At 40.5% G+C, this 25,204-nt stretch overlaps 2 protein-coding genes across 14 annotated transcripts in view; one reads left to right on the top strand and one right to left on the bottom strand.

Annotated features, from left to right (window-relative positions):
* The window catches only part of ELOF1 (elongation factor 1), a 277,100-nt gene that overhangs the window by 147,408 nt on the left and 104,488 nt on the right, over nucleotides 1-25,204 (top strand). The window lies entirely within an intron of this gene.
* Nucleotides 2,957-23,669, bottom strand: ZNF557 (zinc finger protein 557). 7 transcript variants are annotated; one of them, XR_008701948.1, is made up of 10 exons: nucleotides 23,329-23,668; nucleotides 22,402-22,493; nucleotides 18,648-18,774; nucleotides 17,965-18,053; nucleotides 16,755-16,881; nucleotides 8,909-9,004; nucleotides 8,348-8,430; nucleotides 5,991-7,862; nucleotides 5,002-5,077; nucleotides 2,957-4,336 (listed from the first exon to the last, which is right to left on the bottom strand). XR_008701948.1 is itself a non-coding variant. In XM_055545424.1 (8 exons), exons 3-8 carry the CDS (start codon nucleotides 18,676-18,678, stop codon nucleotides 7,080-7,082), a joined length of 1,209 nt encoding a protein of 402 aa, XP_055401399.1. In that variant the 5' UTR covers nucleotides 18,679-18,774; nucleotides 22,402-22,493; nucleotides 23,329-23,668; the 3' UTR covers nucleotides 2,957-7,079. The 7 variants fall into 7 exon arrangements, 2 of the variants coding, with proteins under 2 accessions (XP_055401399.1, XP_055401401.1); XR_008701945.1 differs by having other exon boundaries at nucleotides 5,002-7,862; XR_008701946.1 differs by having other exon boundaries at nucleotides 2,957-5,077.

The raw sequence follows: 25,204 nt of genomic DNA, 5'->3' as shown, positions 1-25,204 counted from the left end.
TTTTCCTTGTGATGAGAACATTTAGGATTTACTCTTTTAACAACTTTCATGTATAACAGCGTTAATTTTTTTGTTGTTGTATTGTACAGTACATCCCTAGTTTTCTTATAACTGGAAGTTTGTATCTTGTAACAGTCTTCATCCAATTGCACCCCTCAACCTGCTGCTGGTAACCATAAATCTGAACTCTCTTATGAGTTTGTTTTTGAATATTTGGCTTATCATGTTACTTTCCCTTTTTTAGTTCTTGTTATATAACATTATGATTCTTTCTATACATTTGAAAATGGTCACCACTATAGTTTGGATATATCACCATACAAAGATATTACAGAGCTGTTGACTATATTCCTCAGACTGTACATCTCATACCCATGACATTTATTTTGCAACTGGAAGTTTGTACCTTCTAATCTTCCCCACCTGTTTCTGTTTTCCCCCCAGCTTCTTCCCCTCTGGCAACCACCTTTTTGTTTCCTGTGAGTCTGGTTTTTTTGTTTTGATGGTCATTTATTCGTTAAACATACATGTGAAATCATGCAGTTGTCTTTTTCTGTCTGAGTCACTACATTTAGCATGATACCTCCTAGGTCCCCATGTTGCCACAAATGGTAAGATTTCATTCTTTATTATGATAGAGTAATATTCCAGTGTGTGTGTAGCCAGAGCTACAGCTTAGGATTCAGAAAAATTCTACAAGGCAGGCCAATGTGCTGCTTTGCTTGTGCTTTTTGTCCAAGAGACACATTTCCAACCACACAGGTATAAAAACTTAATCACCCAATGATAACTTCATCACTGTCCCCCTTCTCCTTAAAAAGGAGACCAAGGGCATAGGCAGAATCATTGTGCACCAGCTTCTCAATTCATGTCTTTATTCATTATTGGATCTACACATTTTATTGTGGTAAATATATATAAATTTTACCATTTTAATCAGTCTTATGTGTAGAAGTCAGTGCTACATTGCAATGGTTGTGCAATCATTTCCACTACCATGTACAGAAATCTATCATTATTAAATTCTATAGACATTAAAAAGTAACTCCCCTATACTCTTTCCCAGAAGTCCCTTGTGAGCATTCTTCCACCTCCTTTGTCTACGAACTTGTTTATTCCTCAGCACCTCGTGTGAGTAGAACCATACAGTGTTTGTTCTTTGGGGTCTGACTTATTTCACTTCCCGTAACATTTTCAAGATTCATCCACTTTGCAGCATGTGTTAGACAATTTCATTAATTTTAAAGGTTGAATAGTGCTTCATTGCATATAGATACCACCTTTTATCATTTATCCTTCAGTGGACATTTGGGCTGCTTCCCTCCTTTAGGTTATCATAACATTGATAAGAGTAGTGTACAAATATCTACTTAAGGCACTGCCTTCATATCTTTTGGGTACATATCAATATTTAGAAGGGGGATATCTTATGGTAATGTTATGTGTAATTTTTTGAGAAACTAACATACTGCTTTTCACTTCAGCTATACCATTTTATACTCCTTCTAGTAATGTATGAAGATTCCAATTATTTAACATCCTTAGTGACAGTTGTTATTTTAACTATTATTTTGTAAAAGAATAGCCATCCTAGGGGTATAATGTGGTTATCTCATGATTTAGTTTGCATTTTGTAACACATATTGGTTTTGAGCATATTTTTATGTATTTAATACCCATTTGTATATCTTCTTTGGAGACATGTCTACACACCTCCTTTGTTCATAGTTTAATTGGGTTGTATTTTTGTTGTGTGGGTTTGTAGAAGCACCAACACACCCCCATAGTCAAGGCCAACAACCGGGCTCTCAGCCATGTCCTGCTCATCTCCCTCCTCCTGTGCTTCCTCTGCTCCTTACTCTTCATCAATCATCCCCACACAGCCACCTGCGTCCTCCAACAGATCACATTTGAAGCTGTGTTCACTGTGGCTATGGCCACTGTTTTAGCCAAAACCCTGACTGTGATCCTGGCATTCAAGGCCAGGAAACCAGGAAGAACCATGAGGCGGTTGCTGGTAACAAGACCTGCTATGTCTTTCCCATGTACTCCATGATCCAGGTGATCATCTGTGGAGTCTGGCTGGGAGCCTCACCCCCTTTCCTTGAGATGGACACTCACTATGAGCCCAAGGAGCTCCTCATCGTGTGCAACAAGGGCTCGGTCACTGCCTTCTACTGTGTCCTGGGCTACCTGGGCTCCTTAGCCCTGGGGACCTTCTTGGCTTTCCTGGCCAGGAACGTGCCTGACACCTTCAGTGAAGCCAATTTCCTGACCTTCAGCATGCTGGTGCTTCTCAGTGTCTGCTCACCTTCCTCCCTATCTGCCACAGCACCAAGGGCAAGGTCATGGTGGCCATGGAGATCATCTCCATCTTGGCCTCCGGTGCTGGGCTCCTAGGATGCATCTTTGCCCCAAAGTGCTATACCCTCCTAAGACTAGAGAACTCTCTGAAAGGTTTAAAGTATCAAACAGATTCTAAGAGAAATCTGCATTCAGGTTTTATCTCATAGTAAGTTGCTATTACACTTGGCTTTTGAACAGTATACCAGATAGATACCATTCATTCCAATAATAGAAAGCAGTAAGCTGCTATTAGCAGTATACCAGATAGATATTTCTTATTCATTCCAATAATACCATCAGAATTGCTTTACATCTATTTTGCAGAGGATCTGTTTTCTCTTTTTAAAAGTCTCAGTCATTTAGAGTTATGGATAGATGTTCTATCTCAGATTAATGGCTCCTCAAAGCTCCTGCTACTGAATCTAGCTGGGTCCTCCGTCATTAAGTATACAGTAAGTACATCCTTATTGTTTCTTCCATTCCTGTATCCAGAAAGTTCATTTTCTCTGTAAAAACATTTCAGGCCACCCTTTACTGTATTATGTCTGACAAGAGGAAAGATTTCTATTAGGAGAAAATACTGAAGGTATACATGCTTTTCACACATTAGTGCAATTCATTCAGAGATTTTTATTGAAAATAAAATTTTAACTGAAAAATAATTTTTTTCTGAATGCAGAAAGTAGCCAGTGAAAAATACTGGTAGCTATGGCGGATTCATGTTGATGTTTGACAGAAAACAACAAAATCCTGTAAAGCAATTATCCTTCAATTAAAAAATTAAATTTTTAAAATTACTGGTACTATATTTTTTTCATTCAAATCATAATTTTGCAATTTACTTAAAATAGAAACTTAATCTTAACTTCTGAGTTTCCAAATAAACATGGGCTTTTTCTGGAGTCTCTACATTTTCAGTTTGTTCAGTTTTTTTCTCCAATAATGAACTTCTGAGAAATATTTTGGTATGTTACTTTTTCCCACATCCTCTCTCATTTTATCCCCCCATTAAAGTTATTTCTCTTTGAGTAAATTCCTTTCCTTGTAATTCTGAGAATCAGCATCTCTAATTTCTAAAAATTATACTATGTTTCTATCTATATCATACTGAGTTATTTGTCTTAAAGAAAATGAGCTCATTAAAATGTTTTAATCATGGATAAAGATGATATTCTCTATTTAATGAGGAATTTATTTCCTCTCAATGCTATTTCTTTTTCTCTGTTGTTCAGTTGCTATGTCTGACTCTTTGGGACCCCATGGACTGCAGCATACCAGGCTTCCCTGTCCTTCACCATCTTCTGGAGTTTGTTCAAATTCCTGGGTCCATTGAGTCGTGATGCCATCCAACCATTTCATCCTCTGCACCTCCCTTCTCTTTTTGCCTTTGATTTTTCCTAGCATCAGGGTCTTCTCCAGTGAGTCTGCTCTTTGCATCAGGTGACCAAAGTATCAGAGCTTCAGCATCAATCCTTCCAATGAATATTCAGGATTGATTTCCTTTAGGATTCACTGGTTGGATCTCCTTTGCTGTCCAAGGGACTCCCAAGAGTCTTCTCCAGCACCACAATTCAAAAGCATCAATTCTTTGGCACTCAGTCTTCTTTCCAGTCCAACTCTCACATACTTACATGACTACTGGAAAAACGATAGCTTTGACTATATGGATTTTTTTTTTTTTTTTTTGCAGAGCCACGTCTCTTTTTAATATGCTGTCTATGTTTGTCATAGCTTTTCTTCCAAGAGGCAAGCATCTTTTAATTTCATGGCTGCAGTCACCATCCACAGTGGTTTTGGAGCCCAATAAGATCTTCCACTGCTTCCACTTTTTCCCCTCTATTTGCCATGAAGTGATGAGACTGGAGGTCATGATCTTAGTTTTTTTAATGCTGAGTTTTAAACAGGCTTCTTCACTCATCTCTTTCACCCTCATCAAAAGGCTCTTCAGTTCCTCTTCAGTTTCTGATCAACCACCTCAGAAATGCATGTACTTTATTTACATTAAAATACATAAAGAAAGAAATGACAAAATTACCAAAAAGAATTTGTTAATCCACAACCATGGTAGAGAACTTTAATTCACATCTGTTGGTAATTATGTTTAAGAGAGAGGGGGAAAAGCTTCAGGTACATACTATTAATACATCTGAAAACATGTTTAGCTTGCATTAATGAGAATACACTCTATATCTGAAAATCAGAGAATACACAGGTGGCTCACTGGTGGAGAATCCGCTCGGCAAGACAGGAGACACAGAAGACTCCACTTTGATCCCTGGGTAGGGAAGATCCCTTGGAGAAGGGAGGAGCAATCCACTCCAGTATTCTTACCTGGGAAATCCCATGGACAAAGGAGCCTGAAAGGCTACAGTCCATGGGGTCGCAAAAAGAGTCGGTCACAACTGAGCGCGCGCGCGCGCACACACACACACACACACACACACACAGTTTTCAAATAATCTTGGGGCATTTATAAAATGACCAACTAATAATATTATTCAGCAGGACATTAACAGAACACCACCTCCAAAACAAACAAAAAAGAATCACTTGAGTCTCAAACACATAGGTTACTTCTAAATCACGTAAGAAGTTTAGGAATAAGCAGCCTGTAGGTGATAGAGCCAATCAGAGCCTCTTAGGGAGCCCACTCACTGTGATTTTTGCCATACTGTGGTCATTGTCATCATGATCAAAATATAGTTCTTCCAACTCTACAGCTTGACTCCACCTTCACAAGAATGAATGGGTAAGATGAACAGGATATGGGTGAGGCAGACAAGCCAGATGATGCTGTGTCCCCCTCACTCCCCTCTGTGACTTCCACCTACTTCTCATGGCCAGCAGAGCAGAACACCTCCCTGGGCTTTGGGGATGCCCTGTGGATTGACTATTTTCAATACTATTCATCAACAACTTGAAAAAAAGTTTAAAGAAAAAAATCTGCTTCTTCTTTTAAGAAAATATAGGGGGAAATGGACATTGGGAAAGAGGCTAAAAATAACTGCCATACTAGGATGTAAAGATAAAAAAGAATCAGCATCATAAAATCCACTTAATAAAAATGCCATTAAATTAGGGAAAAGTATATAGCAATTTAGCTATTTAGCAATTGCTAAAAGGTGTTTAGCGATTATCCTAGCTTTTACTAGGATAAACTAAATCACTCAGGCAATAGTCAGAAATACCTTTATGAATATGCAGTGTATTAATAGTTTTAGAGTCAATGATGATAAATGTATTACATACAAAACTACAGAACATAACTTAAGGTTTATTTTAGGGCACAGCTGCAGACACAAATGTTGTTAATCAAAAAGACTGAAAATTAAACAACTAGTTGCCCCACCCTAAGGATGAGACACTGAAAGGTAATCCCACACTTTTAACATTTACCCTTTTCCATTCCCATTTTAAAGTACTCCATGGCCACTCAGAGAAGAGCTAAGGCAATCTCATGCTGAGTACCTTCTTGGGCTCCCTTCCCACCCCTCCTGGGTGACTTCACACAATTCAACAAAGACAGAAGTCATCGAAAGACTTTCCAAAATTAATCCACTCACAGGTTTTTGCATCCAGGAATTTCATACTTTTCCTAAGGTAAGAGCTATCATTAAAGGCATTCCCTCCTTCTTTATACTCACAAGTTTAAGGAATGTGGGAAACTGGAAGGCTTTCCAATACTGATGCCATTCAATGGTTTGTTCTCTCCAGAATCAATCCTCATGTCTCTTAAAAACTGAAAGAACCTTGAAGGCTTTCCCATCGTACTTGGTACTTGAAATTTCATCTTCTGTTAACAAAAACGCTTGTGCTACAGGGTTTTCCACATTCCTTACATGAGTGTTCCTCTGGAGTGATTCCTCTCACATGTTCTAAGGGACATTTTAAGGGACAAGTGTCCCTAAAGCCTTTTACATTCTGATGATGTTCATCAGATTTTCCCTGCCACATGACTCCCTAGATATCATGACTGTATTCCTCAGATTTATCCCCAATACATAACATTTTATGTACATTAGGGTGAGTTTGAGCTGAAAGTTTATCATGAAGCTGGGACTTATGAGGTTTCTTTCATGAGTGAATTTACACAGGAGTTACCGAATATTACTTCATATTGAGCAGATTGAAAGAAAGAGGGTCTCCTGAAGGCCCCCTTTCAGTGACTTCTCAGATGGTTCCCAACAATCTCTGTTTCCTGGTATTCACATTGAGCATGGTCTCTTCCCACAATGTATCAGGAGTGATCTGTGTGACCCTTAAAGTACTGAAGAGGTGATGATATGTCCTTCTGGGACGAGGTCATAAAAGACACTGTAGCTTCTGCATTAGCTCTTCTTTAAATCCAATGCTTTGGGACGACCCTGCTTCTACATCATAAAAGATATTTAACCCTGTAGAGAATCCAACACGGTGAGTAAATGAAGGTTCCCTGCCAACAACCAGCGACTAACTTGCCAGGTGTGCCAGTGAGCCATTTTGGAAGTGGACTCTTTGGCAATAAAGTGGAGGATGGCAGCTCCTGCTGATGTCTTGATTGCAACCTCATGAGATCCTGACCAGAACTACACGGATAAGCTGGTTCTGAATTCCTGATCTATAGATAACATATGTTTGCTGTTTAAAGCCACTATGTTTCAAGGGGGAATTTGTTATGCAGCAGCAGCTGACTCATCCATCTAGACTGTGAGTTGTCACAAGCTGTCTGAGAGATAAGAAATCAGTTACTGCATTCATATCCACCTGTTATGTATTCTCTTGTGCACAGAAAGGTAAGAATTAGTGGTGAAAGATTTTCCACAATGATTACATTCATAGGGTTTTTCTCCAGTGTGAGTTCTCACATGTTTCTTAACAGCTGAGAGATTATTAAATGCTTTCCCGCAGTTACTGCATTCATAGGGTTTCTCACCAGTATGAATCCTCTTGTGAACAGTAAGAGAAAAGCTACTGCTGAAGGACTTTCCACACTGATTACACTCGTAGGGTTTTTCTCCAGTATGAGTTCTCATATGCTGTGTCAGATATGAGCTCTTCCTAAAGGTTTTCCCACAGTTGTTGCATTCATAAGGCTTCTCTCCTGTATGAATACTATTGTGCCCAGTAAGGGAGGACCTCGTGCTGAAGGCCTTGCCACACTGATTACATTCATGGTGATTCTCCCTGGTGTGAATTCTCTTGTGGCTTTTGAGGTTACAACTAGTGCGGAAAACATGAAAACACTGGTTACATTCATAAGGTTTTTCTCCAGTGTGAATTCTCACATGCAGTCTAAGAGAGGAAGGATCATTGAAGGCTTTCCCACAGTCATTGCATTCATAGGGTTTCTCCCCATTATGTATTCTCTTATGAATAGTAAGGTAAGATCTACTGCTGAAGGATTTTCCACACTGATTACAGTCATAGGGTTTTTCTCCAGTATGAATTCTTTTGTGCTGAGTAAGGTTAGATTTTGTACTGAAGACTTTAAAACACTGATTACATTCATTGAGTTTCACTCCCAGATGACTTCTCTCCTGTTAAGAGATGAATGAAATCTATATAACATTTTTTAATATTCAATGCTGTTATACAAATTTTCTCTCCCAGGAATTCTGTTACATTATTATCATTGATGTTGCAGCTATCTATTTTAAATGCTTGTTAAATGGCTTCTGCCCAGTCTGAGTTTTTACAAGTTAAGAAAGGATAGACAGATGCATTGCCACAAGTCCTTATCATATTCACAGAGCATTTTCTGATAAGTTTAAGACTATTCTATGTTTTGACAGTCACATTCAAGGAAGTATTTATTTGTGGGAACTCTCAGCAAAGAAACAAGTCTGGAGCTAATTTATAATTTTCTCCAAATTCACAACTGATTTACAGTATCTCTCCTGAGACACCATTATCTCACATGTTAATGACATTTCCCGATAATGACTCCCGATTATTTTGTTGCTTTTCTAACTTATGAAATTTTCCTACTGAGAAAAACCAGAAGTTACCACATTGGTCTTACCGCTCTAACATCATTAGAATGTTCTTTTCTAAAAATATGCTTCTTTGGAGTTAACCATTTTGCTTTAAGTACCGTCTCCAAATCTAAAACAAATTGAAAAGAAATTTAAGTTAATGGTGAAAAGAAATATGAGTAAAGACAAACTGAGGGATAAGGGTTTTTGAGGAGGTTTTCAAGGAAAGGCATATGAGTATACAAATTACAGGCACTAAAAAAGGACTCTAAAAGGATTAGGACTGATCAGAGATTTACACTAGGAGGAATTATCAGGAAGGTAAAGTTCCAGGAAGGAATCAGAAAAAGGGCTCATATGAGACTTATTTAAAAAGGAAAAGGGACATTTTTTCCCCCTCTGAGTCCAAAGTAAAGTAGGAGACATTGAACAGAGGGTTAAAGAGGAAAGAAAGAAGGTCCATGAGGAAGCTCATACCAAATCTCTGTGGCCATCTCTGTCAGAAAAGAGCACATTTTAGGTACTTCCTAATATAACACTCCCATGCCCTGAATCACTGGCTAGAGCTATGCCTCAAAGACTATTCCTCATATCCTCCTAGAGCTCACCTGGACAGGTGCCTGGGAGAATTCCTCCTTCCTCTGTCACCACCCTGTCTTCTTGCTCCAACTGGGAGATCAGACTGGGTTTATCAACATGATATCCTATCATGGAGAAAAGACATGTGCCATTGGGGGGCTGTGCAAGTGACAAGCAACTCTATGAAACTGAAGCCAAGAATTCTGAAGATAGGGAAATATGGCTTTTCGAACAACAGAATAATTATATCTAAATTCTAATGACTATAGTAACTTTCAGGAAACAAAAGTACAAACAATCTCGTTCAATATCCAGGGTGACAGAGCACACACAGTCCCAAAGTCCATACCCGAGTTTAAATACACAATACAAATGCTATAAAGCTTTTAACTATAGAAAATATAAAGTCAGGGGAAGGAATATTCAGCTCATAGGGAAGGTGCTAAAGAGCTCTACAAGCATGGGGGCCATATCTGTCTCCTTCATCACCATACTCCTACACCCCAGAAACAGAGAAAAGCTTGAAGTCTTGTGAGAAAAAACAACAATGAACATCATAGAATATGGAACTTCAAAAGTCCCTCCCTCTACAGAAACAGTGAATAAACTGGAAAAACTATCAGAACAACTTTATCAGAACCCTGAAAACTTACCAAAACTCTACAGCAACCACGAAAATATTTAATCAAGGACAAAAAATAGCTGACATTTTTAAGTGACCCTTGACTCATCCTCTGTTCCGTGCTTTGGCTATGACATTGAAGACAATTCCTAGTACTAGAGAGAGTAGGATAGACCCTATTCTCAACACACTGTGGTGGTTTGTTTCGACCTTTCTGGTGGCTCCCTGAAGGACTGGCTCAAAGGGCTTGCCTTTACTTATCTAACCCCAAACTCTCCAAAGATTGAGCTGGTTACACAGTGAGCTTGTGCTGAAGGCATTAAAAAGGCAATATATTAGCCACTACTTCCTGAGGCAAATGGAAACAGCAGAGGAAAGCAAAAGGCAAACCAAGAAACCTAAAATAAAAGTATAACCTAAAATGTTTTGGGGAATTTTTATAAAGCTTTTTGAAAAGCTCCCTCATATTCCTTCGAATCTGGAAAGCCACATGCATACCAGCCTTGGGCACATGCTCAGAAAAGACATGAGAGGGCATTAAGTCCTCACCTATGACAGACCTTCAGGCTCAGCACAAGGAGGAAGTGAAGACTAAGGCAAAGTTGTAAACTGCCTGAGTTTGAAACTATGCCCCTGTATAGAGACACTAGGAGCTTTTTTCTTTTTTGTTCAACTGTTTAAGGAAATCTCTGGTAAATCATTAGTTAACCATTAAGCTGGGGCTTAACTGGTGGCCAAAGAAAGGCAACGCCAAAGAATGCTCAAACTACCGCACAATTGCACTCATCTCACACGCTAGTAAAGTAATGCTCAAAATTCTCCAAGCCAGGCTTCAGCAACACATGACCTGTGAACTTCCAGATGTTCAAGCTGGTTTTAGAAAAGGCAGAGGAACCAGAGATCAAATTTCCAACATCCGCTGGATCATCAAAAAAGCAAGAGAGTTCCAGAAAAACATCTATTTCTGCTTTATTGACTATGCCAAAACCTTTGACTGTGTGGTTCACAATAAACTGTGGAAAATTCTGAAAGAGATGGCAATACCAGACCACCTGACCTGCCGCTTGAGAAACCTATATGCAGGTCAGGAAGCAACAGTTAGAACTGGACATGGAACAACAAACTGGTTCCAAATAGGAAAAGGAGTACATCAAGGCTGTATATTGTCACCCTGCTTATTTAACTTTTATGCAGAGTACATCATGAGAAACGCTGGGCTGGAAGAAGCACATGCTGGAATCCAGATTGCCAGGAGAAACATCAATAACCTCAGATATGCAGATGACAGCACCCTTATGGCAGAAAGTGAAGAGGAACTAAAAAGTCTCTTGATGAAAGTGAAAGATGAGAGTGAAAAAGTTGGCTTAAAGCTCAACATTCAGAAAACTAAGATCATGGCATCTGGTCCCATCACTTCATGGGAAATAGATGGGGAAACAGTGGCAACAGTGGCAGACTTTGTTTTTAGGGCTCCAAAATCACTGCAGATGGTGATTGCAGCCATGAAATTAAAAGACGCTTACTCCTTGGAAGGAAAGTTATGACCAACCTAGACAGCATATTCAGAAGCAGAGACATTACTTTGCCAACAAAGGTTCGTCTAGTCAAGGCTATGGTTTTTCCAGTGGTCATGTATGGATGTGAGAGCTGGACTGTGAAGAAAGCTGAGCGCCAAAGAACTGATGCTTCTGAACTGTGGTGCTGGAGAAGACTCTTGCAAGTCCCTTGGACTGCAAGAAGATCCAACCAGTCCATCCTAAAGGAGACCAGTCCTGGGTGTTCACTGGAAGGACTGATGCTGACTGAAACTCCACTACTTTGGCCACCTCATGCGAAGAGCTGACTCACTGGAAAAGACCCTGATGCTGGGAGGGATTGGGGGCAGGAGGAGAAGGCAACGACAGAGGATGAGATGCCTGGATGGCATCACCGACTCGATGGACATGAGTTTGGGTAAACTCTGGGAGTTGGTGATGGACAGGGAAGCCTGGCGTGCTGCGATTCATGGGGTCGCAAAGAGTCGGACACGACTGAGCGACTGAACTGAACACACTGGTGGCTCAGGGTAAAGAATCCACCTGTGAAGACAGGAGCCAGAGGTTCGATCCCTAAGTCAGAAAGATCCCCTGGAGAAGGAAATAGCAACCCACCCTACTCTTCTTGTCTGGGAAATCCCATGGCAGAGGAGCCTGGTATGCTATAGTCTATGGGGTTGCAAAGAGTTGGACATAGAAACTAAAACAACAACAATAACCATTAAGCTAACTGAACAGTTTTCAGTGGCCATGTACAACGAATACTGACATTACAAAAATGAGTTCAAAAAGATCACTAAACGTGCATATCACACCAACTATAACAAACAACACCAACAAACTCTAGGGATGGGGAAATAAGTGATTCCAGAATTATGTTACAACATTCTAAATGTCTAGTTTTCAACAACAACAAAAAACTATAAGGCAGGCAAATACACAAAAGTATTTAGATAGCATATTAAAAAGCAGAGACATTACTTTGCCAAGAAAGGTCCGTCTTGTCAAGGCTATGGTTTTTCCAGTAGTCATGTGTGGATGTGAGAGTTGGACTATAAAGAAAGCTCAGTGCCAAAGAATTGATGCTTTTGAACTGTGGTGTTAGAGAACTCTTGAGATCCAGCTAGACCATCCTAAAGGAGATCAGTCCTGAGTGTTCACTGGAAGGACTGATGTTGAAGCTGAAACTCCCAATACTTTGGCCACCTGATGCAAAGAACTGACTCACTGGAAAAGACCCTGATGCTAGGAAAGATTGAGGGCAGGAGGAGAAGGGGATGACAGAAGATGAAATGGTTGGATGGCATCACCGACTCAATGGAGATGAGTTTGAGTGGACTCCAGAAGTTGGTGATGGACAGGGAGGCCTGGTGTGCTGTGATCCATGGGGTCATGAAGAGCTGGACACAACTGAGCAACTGAACTGAACTGATGGTCCATTACAGGAAAAACAAAAATTAGTAGAAACTATCCTTGAGGAAGCCCAAATTTGGGGCTTGGTGACTACACCAAGAATTTAAATTAACTATTTTAAATATGATCGAGGACCTAAAGGAAACCATAAAAACAAATTCTGATCAAAGAGAAAATATCTTAAAGAGAGAAATTATAAAAGAAAACCAAACATAGATTATGGAGCCAAAAAGTACAACTAAACTGAAAAATTCAGAGGAGGGGTTCAACAACAGACTTGAGCAAGAAGAAAGAATCAGTAACTAAGAAAATAAGACAATTTATACTACTCAGTCTGAAAAACAGAAGGAAAGAAAAGAAACAAAATACGGCCAGCACCTAAAAGACCCACAGGATACCAACATACACATAATAGGAGTCCCTTAAATGAAGAAGAAAATGGACAGAACGGATATTTAAAGAAATAATGGCTAAGAATTTCCCCAAATTTGATGAGACATAATGTACACAACCAAGAAGCTTAACAAACCCAAGACAGGATAAACTCAAAGAATCAGAATCCATCCTAAAACACAATATAATTAAATTCTGATAAGTCAAAGAGTATCCCTGACAGCAGCAAGAGAGAGGTGATTCAACACATACACAGAATCATTGGTAAGAGTAACAGCCAATTTTGGATGAGAAAGCATAGGCAACAGACACTGGAAGATATACCCAAGCTACTATAAAAAAAAAAGTTAACCAAAGATTCTATATGTAGCAAAACTGCCCTTCAAAAATAAATCAAGACATTCCTATAAACAAAATCTGAATATTTGTCATTAACATATCTATCCTACAAGAAATGCTAACAGGAAAATTTTAAGCTTGAAATGAATGGGCAATGAATACTGACTCAAATCCACACAAACATATGAAGAACACCAATAAAGGAAAATACACAGGTAAATATAAACATCAAAAACAATTGTTTATTTTTGAATTGTTAATTCCTTGTTATTTTCAGCTGTGACTCCCCTTTTTTTCCAATATGATTTAAAAGAGAAATGCCTGTGTTAATGGGACACAATGTATAAAGATATAATTTGTTAAAAAAAAAAAAACAGTATAAGGAGGGGTGCAGCTGCTGCTGCTAAGTCGCTTCAGTCGTGTCCGACTATGTGTGACCCCAGAGACAGCAGCCCACCAGGCTCCCCCGTCCCTGGGATTCTCCAGGCAAGCACACTGGAGTCAGTTGCCATTTCCTTCTCCAATGCATGAAAGCGAAAAGCGAAAGTGAAGTCGCTCAGTCATGTCCGACCCTCAGCGACCCCATGGACTGCAGCCTACCAGGCTTCTCCGTCCATGGGATTTTCCAGGCAAGAGTACTGTAGTGGGGTGCCATAGCTAATCTTTTGTATACTGAATTAAAGTCGATATTAAGTCAGAACAGACTGTCTAAAATTAAAACTGGAATCCCTCCCACAACCACTAAGAAAATAACTAAAAAACAGAAACAGAAATGAAAAGGGAATCAAAATGATCCACTAGAAAATACCTAACACAAAAGTAAACAATAATGGAGGAACAAAAATGATATAGAGCATACAGAAGACAACAGAATGACACAACTAAGTCCTTCTTATAAGGAATTCCATTAAAGGTAAATGGATTAATCTGGCACAGTTAAAAGACAGATTTTAGTAGAACGGATAGGAAATAATCAATGATACGTGATCTATAAGAGACTCACATTATATCTAAACACCCTAACAGGTTGAAAATCAACAAATGGAAAAACAAATTCCATACAAACAAGAGATAAAAAAGAATGTGGCTATACTACTATGAGGCAAAATAGACTTTAAGACAAAAACTGTTACTAGACACACAATGATTAAGAGATCAATTAATCAAGAATATATGATAATTACAGACATATACTACTTAACAACTAAGGCCTAAAATGTATAAATTCAAAACTCACAGAATTGAAGGGAGAAATATATCTACAATAATAGTTGAAGACTTCAATGCCCCACTTTTAATAATGGATAATGGGTAGAACAACTTGTTAAAAGATCAATAAGGAAACACAGGACTTAAACAATCCTATAAACTTACTAGACCTCACAGACATAAAACACTTTATTCAACAACAGAATATATATTCAACTCAAGAGCATACGTTAGTTCATAAAACAAGTCTACATAAATTTAAAAACAATAAAATCATATAAAGTATCTATTGGATCATGACAGAAGCAAATTAAAAGTAAGTAATAGAGGATATACATTGAAAAATTTAATATTAAGAGGACAATACTAGGGCTTCCCAGGTGGCACTAGTGGTCAAGAACCCATCTGCCACTGCAGAAGAAGAGAAGCGGGTTCGATCCCTGGGCTGGGAGGATCCCCTAGAGTGGGAGATGGAAACCTGCTCCAGCATATTGGCCTGGAAAGTTCCATGGACAGAGGAGCCTGGCAGGTTATACAGTCCATAGGGTTGCAAAGAGTTGGACACAACTGAGTAAGCACACACCCAAGATGAGAATACTAACCAAAATCATCTACAGATTCAATGAAATCACCAACAAATTTCTAACGGCCTTTTTAAAAAAAATAAATAAATACATGGACAAGCTGATCCTAAAATTCATATGGAATTGCCAAGGGATCCTGAATAGACCAAAAGCAATCTTGAAAAAGAACTAAATAGGAAGAATCCCATTTACTGACATTACCTCAAAGAAACAGTAATGAAGACAATGTGGTACTGGCACAATGAGAGACCCATCAGGTTATGTCAGGTTTCCACAGGTTAATGGGAAATAACTGAGAGTAATAAGCTCACATGCTTACAGTCAAATAACTTTTGGCAACTGGGCCAGAACAGTTCAATGGGGGAGGGAATAGTCTCTGCTACAAAGGTGCTGGGACAACTGAATTAATACACACCAAAGAATTAAGCTGACAATTTCTCCAAGCCATATAAAAATTAACTCGAAATAGGTAAAAGATTTCACTGAAAAAGTAAAACTAGAACATTTTGGAGAAAAACATAGAGGCAAAATTTCAGGACCTTGGACTTGGCAATAACTAGGTATGATACCAAAAGCACAAGGAAAAAAGAAAGAAGTACATAAACTGGACTGCATCAAAATTAAAACTTTTGTGTATCAAAGGACACTATCAAGAAAATGAAAAGATATCACACGATGGGAGAAACCATTTGCAAACAGGGTCTAGCATTCAGAATATAATAAACTTCCAAAACCCAAAAACAAAAAAACAACAATTAAAAAATTGGCTTGAAAAGACATTTCTCCAAAAATGATATACAGTCAACAATTACATGAAAAAATGTTCTGTTTCATTAGTAATTAGGGAAATGCAAATCAAAACATGTAACAGGAAATGGCAACCGACTCCAGTATTCTTGCCAAAATTCCATGGACAGAGGAGCCCAGCAGGCTACAGTTCATGGGAACACAAAGAATCAGACAACAGAGCACGCACTCAAGCCAAGGCAGGTGAGATACCACATTATACCCAAGATGATGGCTATCTTCAAAAAAGCAAATATTGGGGGAAGATATGGAGAAACTGGAACTCTCACATACTGCTGCAGCTGCTGTAAAAAACAGGTTGGTGGTTCCTCAGAAAACTAAGCATAGTAATGTAAAAGCCAAAATTCCACCCCTAGATACATACCAAAGAGGAACTGAAAATAGGTGTTTAGACAAACACGTGTACACAAATATTCATAGCAGCGTTATTTAAACTAGCCAGTAAGAGGAAACCACCCAAATGTCTATTAACCAATGAATCAAAAAACAAAATGTGGTATATCCATAAAATGGATTGTTCAGTCATAAAAAGGAATAAAGAACCTATAAATGCTACAACACAGCTAAACCTTTAAATATTAAGTGGCCTGAAAGAAATGGGAAAGATCACATATTTCATAATTCCATTGATATGAAAATATTCCAAATAGGCAAATCCACAGAAACGGGAAGCAAATTAGTAGTTGTAGGCAGTGGGGGGGTGGGGAAGATAATAGGTACTGATCATTTAATGGCTACAGGTTTAAGGGTGATGAGAATGCTCTGAAATTAGTGTTGATGGCTGCACAACTCTGACTATATCAAAAGCCAAGCAATTATCCTTCAATTAAAAAAATTTTTTTAATAAATTAAAAAAAAACTTTTAATGATTAAAATGGTAAATTTTATGTTATATGAATGATAGATACCTCAATTTTTAAAAAGTCTTGTTATCTGAGTCATTAAATAAATGCAGGAGTAATGTAGGGCTTACCAAGCGATGCCAGGTTCCTGCAGTTCTCCAGCATCACATCTCTATACAGTTTTCGCTGAGAAGAGTCTAGCAGTGCCCACTCCTCCTGGGTGAACTCCACGGTCACGTCCTCGAAAGTCACCAAGTCCTAAACCACCATAAACACCATGGCTTAACTAAGGACTGTCCCCACCAGTACTGAGAGAAAAAGAGCCAAGGACAACAAGAGTAGGAAGAGAGAGTCCAAAGCAGGAGCTGTGTGGGCAGGGTTCTGAGCTCTGCTCTCGACTGCTCCTAGGCTCGGCCCTGGACACTCATCTCCTGTCTACTCATGCCCACCCCAGGGCCACACGTGCCCCTAACACACAGGCAATTTTCTTTTCCAGTGAGACCGTGACATCCTGCAATCGAATTCCCCTCAACCTCAAAGGCTGAGCACAGGCCGAAGACACTGCAGAAATCAGAGAAGTACTTGGCAAATGGATGAAAGATGCCCCAGTGGCCACCAGCAACTGCCTGAGTTTAGGACACAGTCATGTGTTTCCTTAGCTTCCCCTTAAAACTCTCACAAAAGGGGGCTGGTGGTGGGGAGGGAGGGAAGGAATGGGAGTTTCGGATTAGCAGAGGCAAACTATTACATATAGGATGGATAAAGCACAAGTCGTACTGTATAGCACAGGGAACTATATTCAGTGTCCTGTGATAAACCATAATGGAAAGAATATGAAAAAGAAAATATATGTATGTGTGTAGCTCAGATGGTAAAGAATCCACCTGCAATGCAGGAGACCCGGGTTTGATCCCTGGGTCAGGAAGATCCCCTGGAGAAGGAAATGGCAACCCACTCCAATACTCTTGCCTGGAGAATTCCATGGACAGAAGAGCCTGGTAGGCTACAGTCCATGGGATTGCAAAGAGTCGGATGTGACTGTGTGACTAACTTTCACTTTCATAACTGAGTCACTTTGCTGTACAGCAGAAATTAACATTGTAAATCACTAATACCTCAGTAAAATTAAAAAAACAAAACTCTCAGCAAAACATGGTATAGACAGTGACCTTGGAGGAAGCTCGACATGGCAGTAAATGCTGACATGTGCTGATGTTGTTTGGGTTGCCCTGAACCCTCTGCCAGATGCCTGAAAACCTGATCCAGCTCCAGGTCATTGAAGGGACAAGTCCAACTTCTGGTCAAAGGAATACAATCTGGAAACAGGAATGTCTGACTCACCTGTAACCAGTCTGTCAGGAAGCCACGGGCCAACCCTTCCTCCTCTGTGTATCCTTTCTGGTGAGGGGCTGTGTACAGGGACAACCGAGCTGGAGAAGAAGAAATATCCCAAGAACCCAGGCTTGCCTGCTGTTCTCCTTCACAAACCTGGAGGCTTGGGCTTTCTCACCTACTTGTAATTGACTGTATTCCCAACACACAGAGAGGACATACCGACACCCAAACACCCACACCCAGCTTCCCCCGGAGACACCCAAACACCCACACCCAGCTTCCCCCGGAGACACCCAAACACCCACACCCAGCTTCCCCCGGAGGCAGAATAGAGCTCTGTCTCATTCGGGGTCAGAAAATAGGGCCAAAGGTCTTACACCACACTGGAGGAAGAAAGGACTATTCCTGTTTTGCAGATTAAGAAACTGAACTGCCAAAGGATACCACTGTAAAGAATCAGAAGTATAATTCAAAAGCTCCCACACATTTGCAACACAGGTGAGGTCTCCCCAGATTCACAAACCAGCTAAGTCCCAAATCCCAAGCAGCAGAGAGTCAGGCCTCCGTGACCTTGGGGCTCCAAGGGTTAACACTCATGCCTCATCTGCTCAGCCCCCTCCCTCCACCTGCTCTGTGGTGCATGAGACTCTAGCACCTGGTCAGTTCTGAGGGCTGACCCTCAAACTCACCACAAGTGGGGGACAGGACCATGGTCGCCATCCTGCAATTCAGACAGTGACGTTTTCCTCAGCAACAGGGAGCTGGAGAACCAGGACTCTCCTCCTCTTGTCCCCAGAGTGCACTTAGGACTGGGCTCTGGAACGAATGGGAAAATATGAAGTTGTCACCGTCTCCCTCCAGGCTACTGAGGATGAGCCTTTCTTAGACGGTCCACCACGTCCTCCACCAAAATGTAGTATGTGTTTGTACACACTGCTACCTTTAAAATGCACTGGCATGCACGTTCTTAACCACTAAGCCAACAAGGAAGCCCAGCAAAGGATTACTGTTTCAGTTACTAAGGTTGGGGGTGATTTGTCATGCAGCAATAGGTAACAAATATATCTTCACTTTCAGCAGATTGTCTTGCATCCTACTTCTTAGTCATCTTCATGAGAAGGAATCTACCTTCCCATCTTGTCACCAAAACTGTGTCCTGCACCATGGTTTTCTCCCTCTCTGGTTATAAACCAGGACCTGGTTTCTCTACAATGCCAGGTGGGGCAGCTCTGTTCTGTGCTCCATCCCTTTTAGGAGCTGGACACCAGCAATTATCTCTACTTTGCCCTTCCTTTCAAGCTCTCCCACTCTACTGGACTCCCTCGCACCATTTAAACTCTATGCAGTGTTTTCAGTAGTGAGACACTACTATTCTAACCAGAGTTTTCTTTCTAGTTATCACCCAGTCTCTCTCCCTCGTCACAGCCAGTTTTTTTTTTTTTTCACTCTCTGTCTCATTTCCTCATGTCCCACCCACTCTGAGACACAGTTTTGTTCGGTTTCCACCACTACCTATTCAATTGGTAGAACTGCCACTGATCTTATTTACAGAACAAAGACAGAGATTGCAACTACAATGATACCATTTCTTATCTGTCAGACCAGCAAAGACGCAGGGAACCACATCTTTCATTGCCAAGGCTGTACAGAAGAGCACTCTTAGACACTGCTGGGGTACAAACACAGCCCCTGTGGGAGGAAATCTGTCAACCTCAAGTGAAATGCAAAACATTTATCATATTCCTGTCAATCATACTACAAGGAATCTATTTGAAAGACTGTTGTTTATTTGTTAACTCATGTCCGACTCTTTGCAACCCCATGGACTGTAGTCTGCTAGGCTCTTCGATGCATGGAATGTTCCAGGCAAGAATACTGCAGTGGGTTGCCATTTCCTTCTCCAGGGGACCTTCCCAACCCAGGGATGGAACCCATGTCTCCTGCATTGGCTGGCGGATTTTATACCGCTGAGCCACCAGGGAAGCCCCTGTCAACATCAGCAGTTCACATTTTCTATTTCTCTGATGACATACATAATCTGAACAGACTGATCACTAGCAAGGACACTGAATCAGTAATCAAAAACCTCTCAGGGAATGAAAGTCCAGGACCAAGCAGCTGCACAGATTAACTTTACCAAACATTCCAAGAAGAACGAACACAAGCCTTCTCAAACTCTTCCCAAAAATAGAAGAGGGGGGAATTCTTTCAAACACAGTTCACAGGGAAAATATTTCCCTGATACTGAAAACCAGACGATGCCACACAAAAAAGAAAAGTACAGGTCAACAGCCCTGATGAACAGATGCAAAAATCCTCAACAAAATATTAACAAACCAAATTCAACAATAAATCATACACCATGGATCACACACCATGATCAAGTAGGATTTATTCCAGGGATAAAGGGGTGGTTCAATTCAACCAATGTGGTATACCACATAAACAAAATAAGGAAAAAAATCATATAATTATCTCAACAGATGCAGAAAAAGTATTCAACAAAATTTAACATCCATTTATGATAAAAACTCTCCACAAGGCAGGTACAGAGGAAAAATACCTCAAGCTAATGAAGGCCATATACAATAAGCCCACAGCTAACATCATACTCAATGGGAAAAGCTTCCAGCTCTGCATATTTGTGTAAAAGCTTCCAGCTTTTCCTCTAAGATCAGGAACAGGCAAGGATGCCCACACTCATGCCACTTCTATTCAACATAGCACTGGAAGTCTCAGCCGGAGCAATCAGGCAAGAAAAAGAAATAAAAGGCATCTAAATTGGAAAGAAAAAAGTAAAACCTTTTCACTATTTGCAGATGGCATGATTTTACATATAGAAAACCATAAAGATTTCATTAAAAAAACTTATAACAATTGAATTCAGTAAAGTTGCAGGGTACAAAATCAATACACACAAATCTGTTGTTTCCTTACACTAATAATGACCTGTAAGAAAAATAAATTAAGAAAACAATCCCATTATATAATTGCATCAAAAAGAATAAAATACCTAGGAATTTAACCAAGGGTGTGAAAAACCTATATACTGAAAACTATAAGCCATTGTTCTTGCACTTTTGTACAAATTTTAGGTGTTCTATTTCTGTAAGAAATACCACTGGATTTTTGATAGGGATTACTTTCAACCCGTATATTGTCTTGGGTACTATGGGCATTTTAACAATATTAATTCTCTCAATCCATGCCTAGAGTCCTAATCCTAGTTTAACCCAAAATATTCTGTGTCCTGGCAAAACCCTCATGCATGAGGGTTCAGTCACTCAGTCGTATCCAACTCTTTGCAACCCCATGAACTGTAGCCTGCGAGGATCCTCTGTCCATGGGCTTTTCCAGGTAACAATACTGGAGTGGGTGAGTTGCCATTTCCTTCTCTAGGCAATCTTCACAACCCAGGGACCAAACCTGGTCTCCTGCATTGGCAGGGGGATTCTTTATCACTGAGCCACCTGGCAAGCCCGGCAAACCCCTCAGTCGAATAAAAGAGCATAGTTGGTTACCTTAAAATGTGTACTCAAAGCATATCTACTGCATGACAAGCAAGCATTCCCCTTAAGAATGTTACAGAAAAGACAGAATGAAAAAGGCACACACACAAACACAAAAAATTAGTGAAAACCAACAATATAAGATTACTCAAAATGATTCTCTGCAATATAAATCATCAGACTGTATTTCAGAAACAGTTAAAGAAATAAAGTTAATTCTTATTATAAAGCAAGGTATAGAGTATAATCTGCAGAAACTACTGCCCTACCCTTCCATCTACAAGCTGTTGCTCAGTATTCCTCCAACTGATTTTTAAATCTCACGAAGATAAAACAAAACAAACAAAACACAAAATAAAACCAAACACTTGGCTCAAAAGACATTTGGTTGCTGGTTAATTCAATTTTGAATTTCTGTTGGCAATATAAAAATGTACAAATTACTTTTCCCCCTATGCACCCTGTTTTGAATCTTTGTGGAAGATTAATAGGGTTTTAGAAATCAAACTGAACCAGGCCTGAGGAATGCTGCTGAGCAGTCCGGCTAGTCTTTGGTGGGATAACTTTTAATACTACAAATACACATTAAAAAATGTATATATTTATACTTAAATATATAAAATATACTTAAAATATATAAAATTCTAAAATTTTCAGTGCAAGTAAATCTGTATTTGTTACTTATGTATAGTTATTTACATGTTTGTTTAATGTGCATTTATTTGCACATAACTGTATTTGCTTACACATGCATCACCACACTCCTTACTATCTTTCCCTTGAATATAATCCTCATCAAACAATTTTTTTTAAAGATACTTTCACTTTCAGTGACTCCTTGTGTTTACAGCCTGAGCACAGGAAAGGCCTATTAGCAGTTCTGCATAGCTGAGGCTGCTGGAAACTGTTTTTACAAGATCCACATGGTACTCACCTGGTCACACAGAAATCCACGTGTCAATGAGAACAGGTGAACCTTGAGACTGGTTTCAACTCAAGACTTGAACTCCAAGATAATTTACTTGTCTGTTGGGGGTGGGGGGAAAAAAAGGATACAAAGATTGCTTTTGAGATTTGGGGGGCGGGGGGGGGGCATAATACAATTGCGGGATGGAAGGGCCACACCATTCACTTTTCTTTGTTTGTATTAATATTTACTGTACGGATTCAACACGTAATTGCAGGTTACGACTAGATTTTCCTGATTCTTGTCCAGCCATCTGCCCTCTGAGTAGGAGGAAGCGGCTTCACGCGGTGTGCATTCATTCGCCGTACTCAACTCTTTTAACTGGATAGTGACTGTCTTTTTGTGATTCCAGACACTTTTAACAAGGCTCGTCACTCAAGAGCACTAAAAGGGTCTCCACTAACCTTTTAAGTTCATTCAGGGCTTTGAAGATTTTAAGACCCTAGAACAGGGTTTCCAAACCTCGGCACTATTGATAATGCTTTGTCACGGGGGCTATTTAGTGCACTGTAGGATGTCCAATAGCATCCCTGGCTTCCACCCACTTGAAGCCAGTAGCAGCCCCTCCCATTTGTAACAACCAAAACAATGCCTCCAGACGACTAAATGTCCCCTAGGAGGCAAAAACACACCGGGGCAAGATGGTAGGGAGATGGGGAATTCTGAGAAGGGGACAGCGGTGCCCAGAGCTAGGAGGAAACCGAGGCTATGCGCCGACCTGCCGGAACAGCCTGAGGCCCCAGGGGTGCAAACGCGGCTCACGGGAAAGGGGGAGGAACGCTATAACCCGTAACCGGGGTGCCCCAAACTCATGCCCCTTCCTAGACTCCTACAGGAGCCCAGGAGTGCCGGCAGCCCACAGAGTCCTGCCTCTTGCAATGATGCCGAACGTACCACGTGAATCCAATCCCCCAGCGGAGAAGACTGTACCCACAGTTCAGCGAGCCGCCCAGCTAATTTCTTCCTCTGTACCATCGACGCTTCCGTTTCCGGTCTTGGGTTGGAGCAGGGGCTTCAGTTTCCGGCATTTAGCCGCCGCGGACAGTGGGGCCCTGCAGGGTTGAGGCGGCGGGCGACTGCGGCCTTGCACCCAAGCCTCGGACGAGGCGTTCTCGCTTGCGTAGTGAGTCCAAGGGTGGGCGGTAGTGTGGGTCAGAGCCAGGGACTGAAACCGGCTCTAGGGGCGGGGCTGTGGGCGGGTACCAGCTTGTGGGCGGAACCAAGCCTGGAGGGCTCGGTTGTGGGCGGACACCCGTCCTGTGAGGGGCCTAAGGACTGGGCTTTGACAGGGTACGGATCTGGAGGGCGGTGCTAGAGTCTCACAGCCTAACGCGGGGCCTAGACTAGTTCCAGGGGCGGGGATAAGGCCGGGGTGGGGCTTGGATAGAAAGGCCGGAGAGCGGGAGAAGGCGGCTCCAGGGACCGGATTGAAGGCGGCGGGTTGGCGGGGCTGTGGGGGAGGGTCCATGGATTCCCCAGGCTGTACAGGTTGCGGGGTGCGGGTGGCGGGGGGAGTTCCTGGTTGCTGAGTGATAAAGAATCCACCTGTCAATGCAGGAGAGGCTGGTTCGATCCCTGCGTGGGGAAGATCCCCTGGAGGAGGAAATGGCAACCCTTTCCAGTATTCTTGCCTGGGAAATCCCATGGACAGAGGAGCCTAACGGGCAAAAGAAAGAAATATGACTTAACCACTAAACAACAAGTAGATGGAAGCTAAACAAACAGCTTTTCTTCAGTCCTTTCCCCATGTTCAGGACCCTCACACAGCCCAACAAAACTACGTGCCATATTTAGGATTATTTTTTTTATGGCTGTCCTTAAATTTTTTATAAAGTATATTCACTTTTCTCTTTAACTTGCTATCACAAACCAGTAGATAGGGATCTAACGCTATTTTATTTTAATTTTTTGTGGGAGAGGGGGCTAGGTCATAGATACACATATAGGAAATCTTCAAACAGTGGTACAGTCAGTAAAATGTTCTGTCTCATACCATCTCGCAGTCTTTTTGCCCAGATATAACCATAATTTTCTCCTCTAACCATCCAGATACAGTGTATATAGGTATGTCTGTGTATGTGTACAGTTCCAAGAGAGAAGTCCCCAAGCAGGAACTGAAGCTGATAAATTGCATCTGGATCTACTGAAAAGAGATTTAAATTTATACTGGAGAAAGATAAACCAGTGATGAATTCTTAGAAATTAAACAAGAGAAATTTACCATTTAGATGATCCAAAGAAAAAAATGAGAAAGAAAATGTAATCATAATATCTGGATCAGACTCACGTCCTAGAATGGTAAACATCTATATAATAAAACAATGGTCATTGACTTTCAATTTATCCTAACTTATTATATAATTATATTGGGGGAAAGGGAATTACATTTTAACATAGCAAGAAAACTACATGCTAATTTTCTCAGAGAAGAATATTATTAGAAAAAAAATCAAAAGCTGAAAAATGAAAAAGCAATATAAGTAGCTAATTTAGAAATACAGAATTACAACCAGAAAAAACAAAGAAGTTCTTTGTGGAAGTCAGAATAAAGACTGGGTAAGTAGCTTTTCATAAGGCTTAAAGTTTTGTTTGAGATATAGGTGTATACATACATACAAACACACACACAGAAACCTGAATTTCTATTCCAAAGGGATCATCAAACTTGGTAGAATTTATTTTAAAAAGGATCTCTTTGCAAAAATAGAATTTAAGAATCACAGACTTCAAGCATTAAAAAAAAAAAAAATGGTACTCACCCTGGTGGAAA

Source organism: Bubalus kerabau, chromosome 1 (assembly GCF_029407905.1).
Source record: "Bubalus kerabau isolate K-KA32 ecotype Philippines breed swamp buffalo chromosome 1, PCC_UOA_SB_1v2, whole genome shotgun sequence".
Taxonomy (NCBI): Eukaryota; Metazoa; Chordata; class Mammalia; order Artiodactyla; family Bovidae; genus Bubalus; species Bubalus kerabau.
This window is presented reverse-complemented; position numbering and strand designations above follow the sequence as displayed.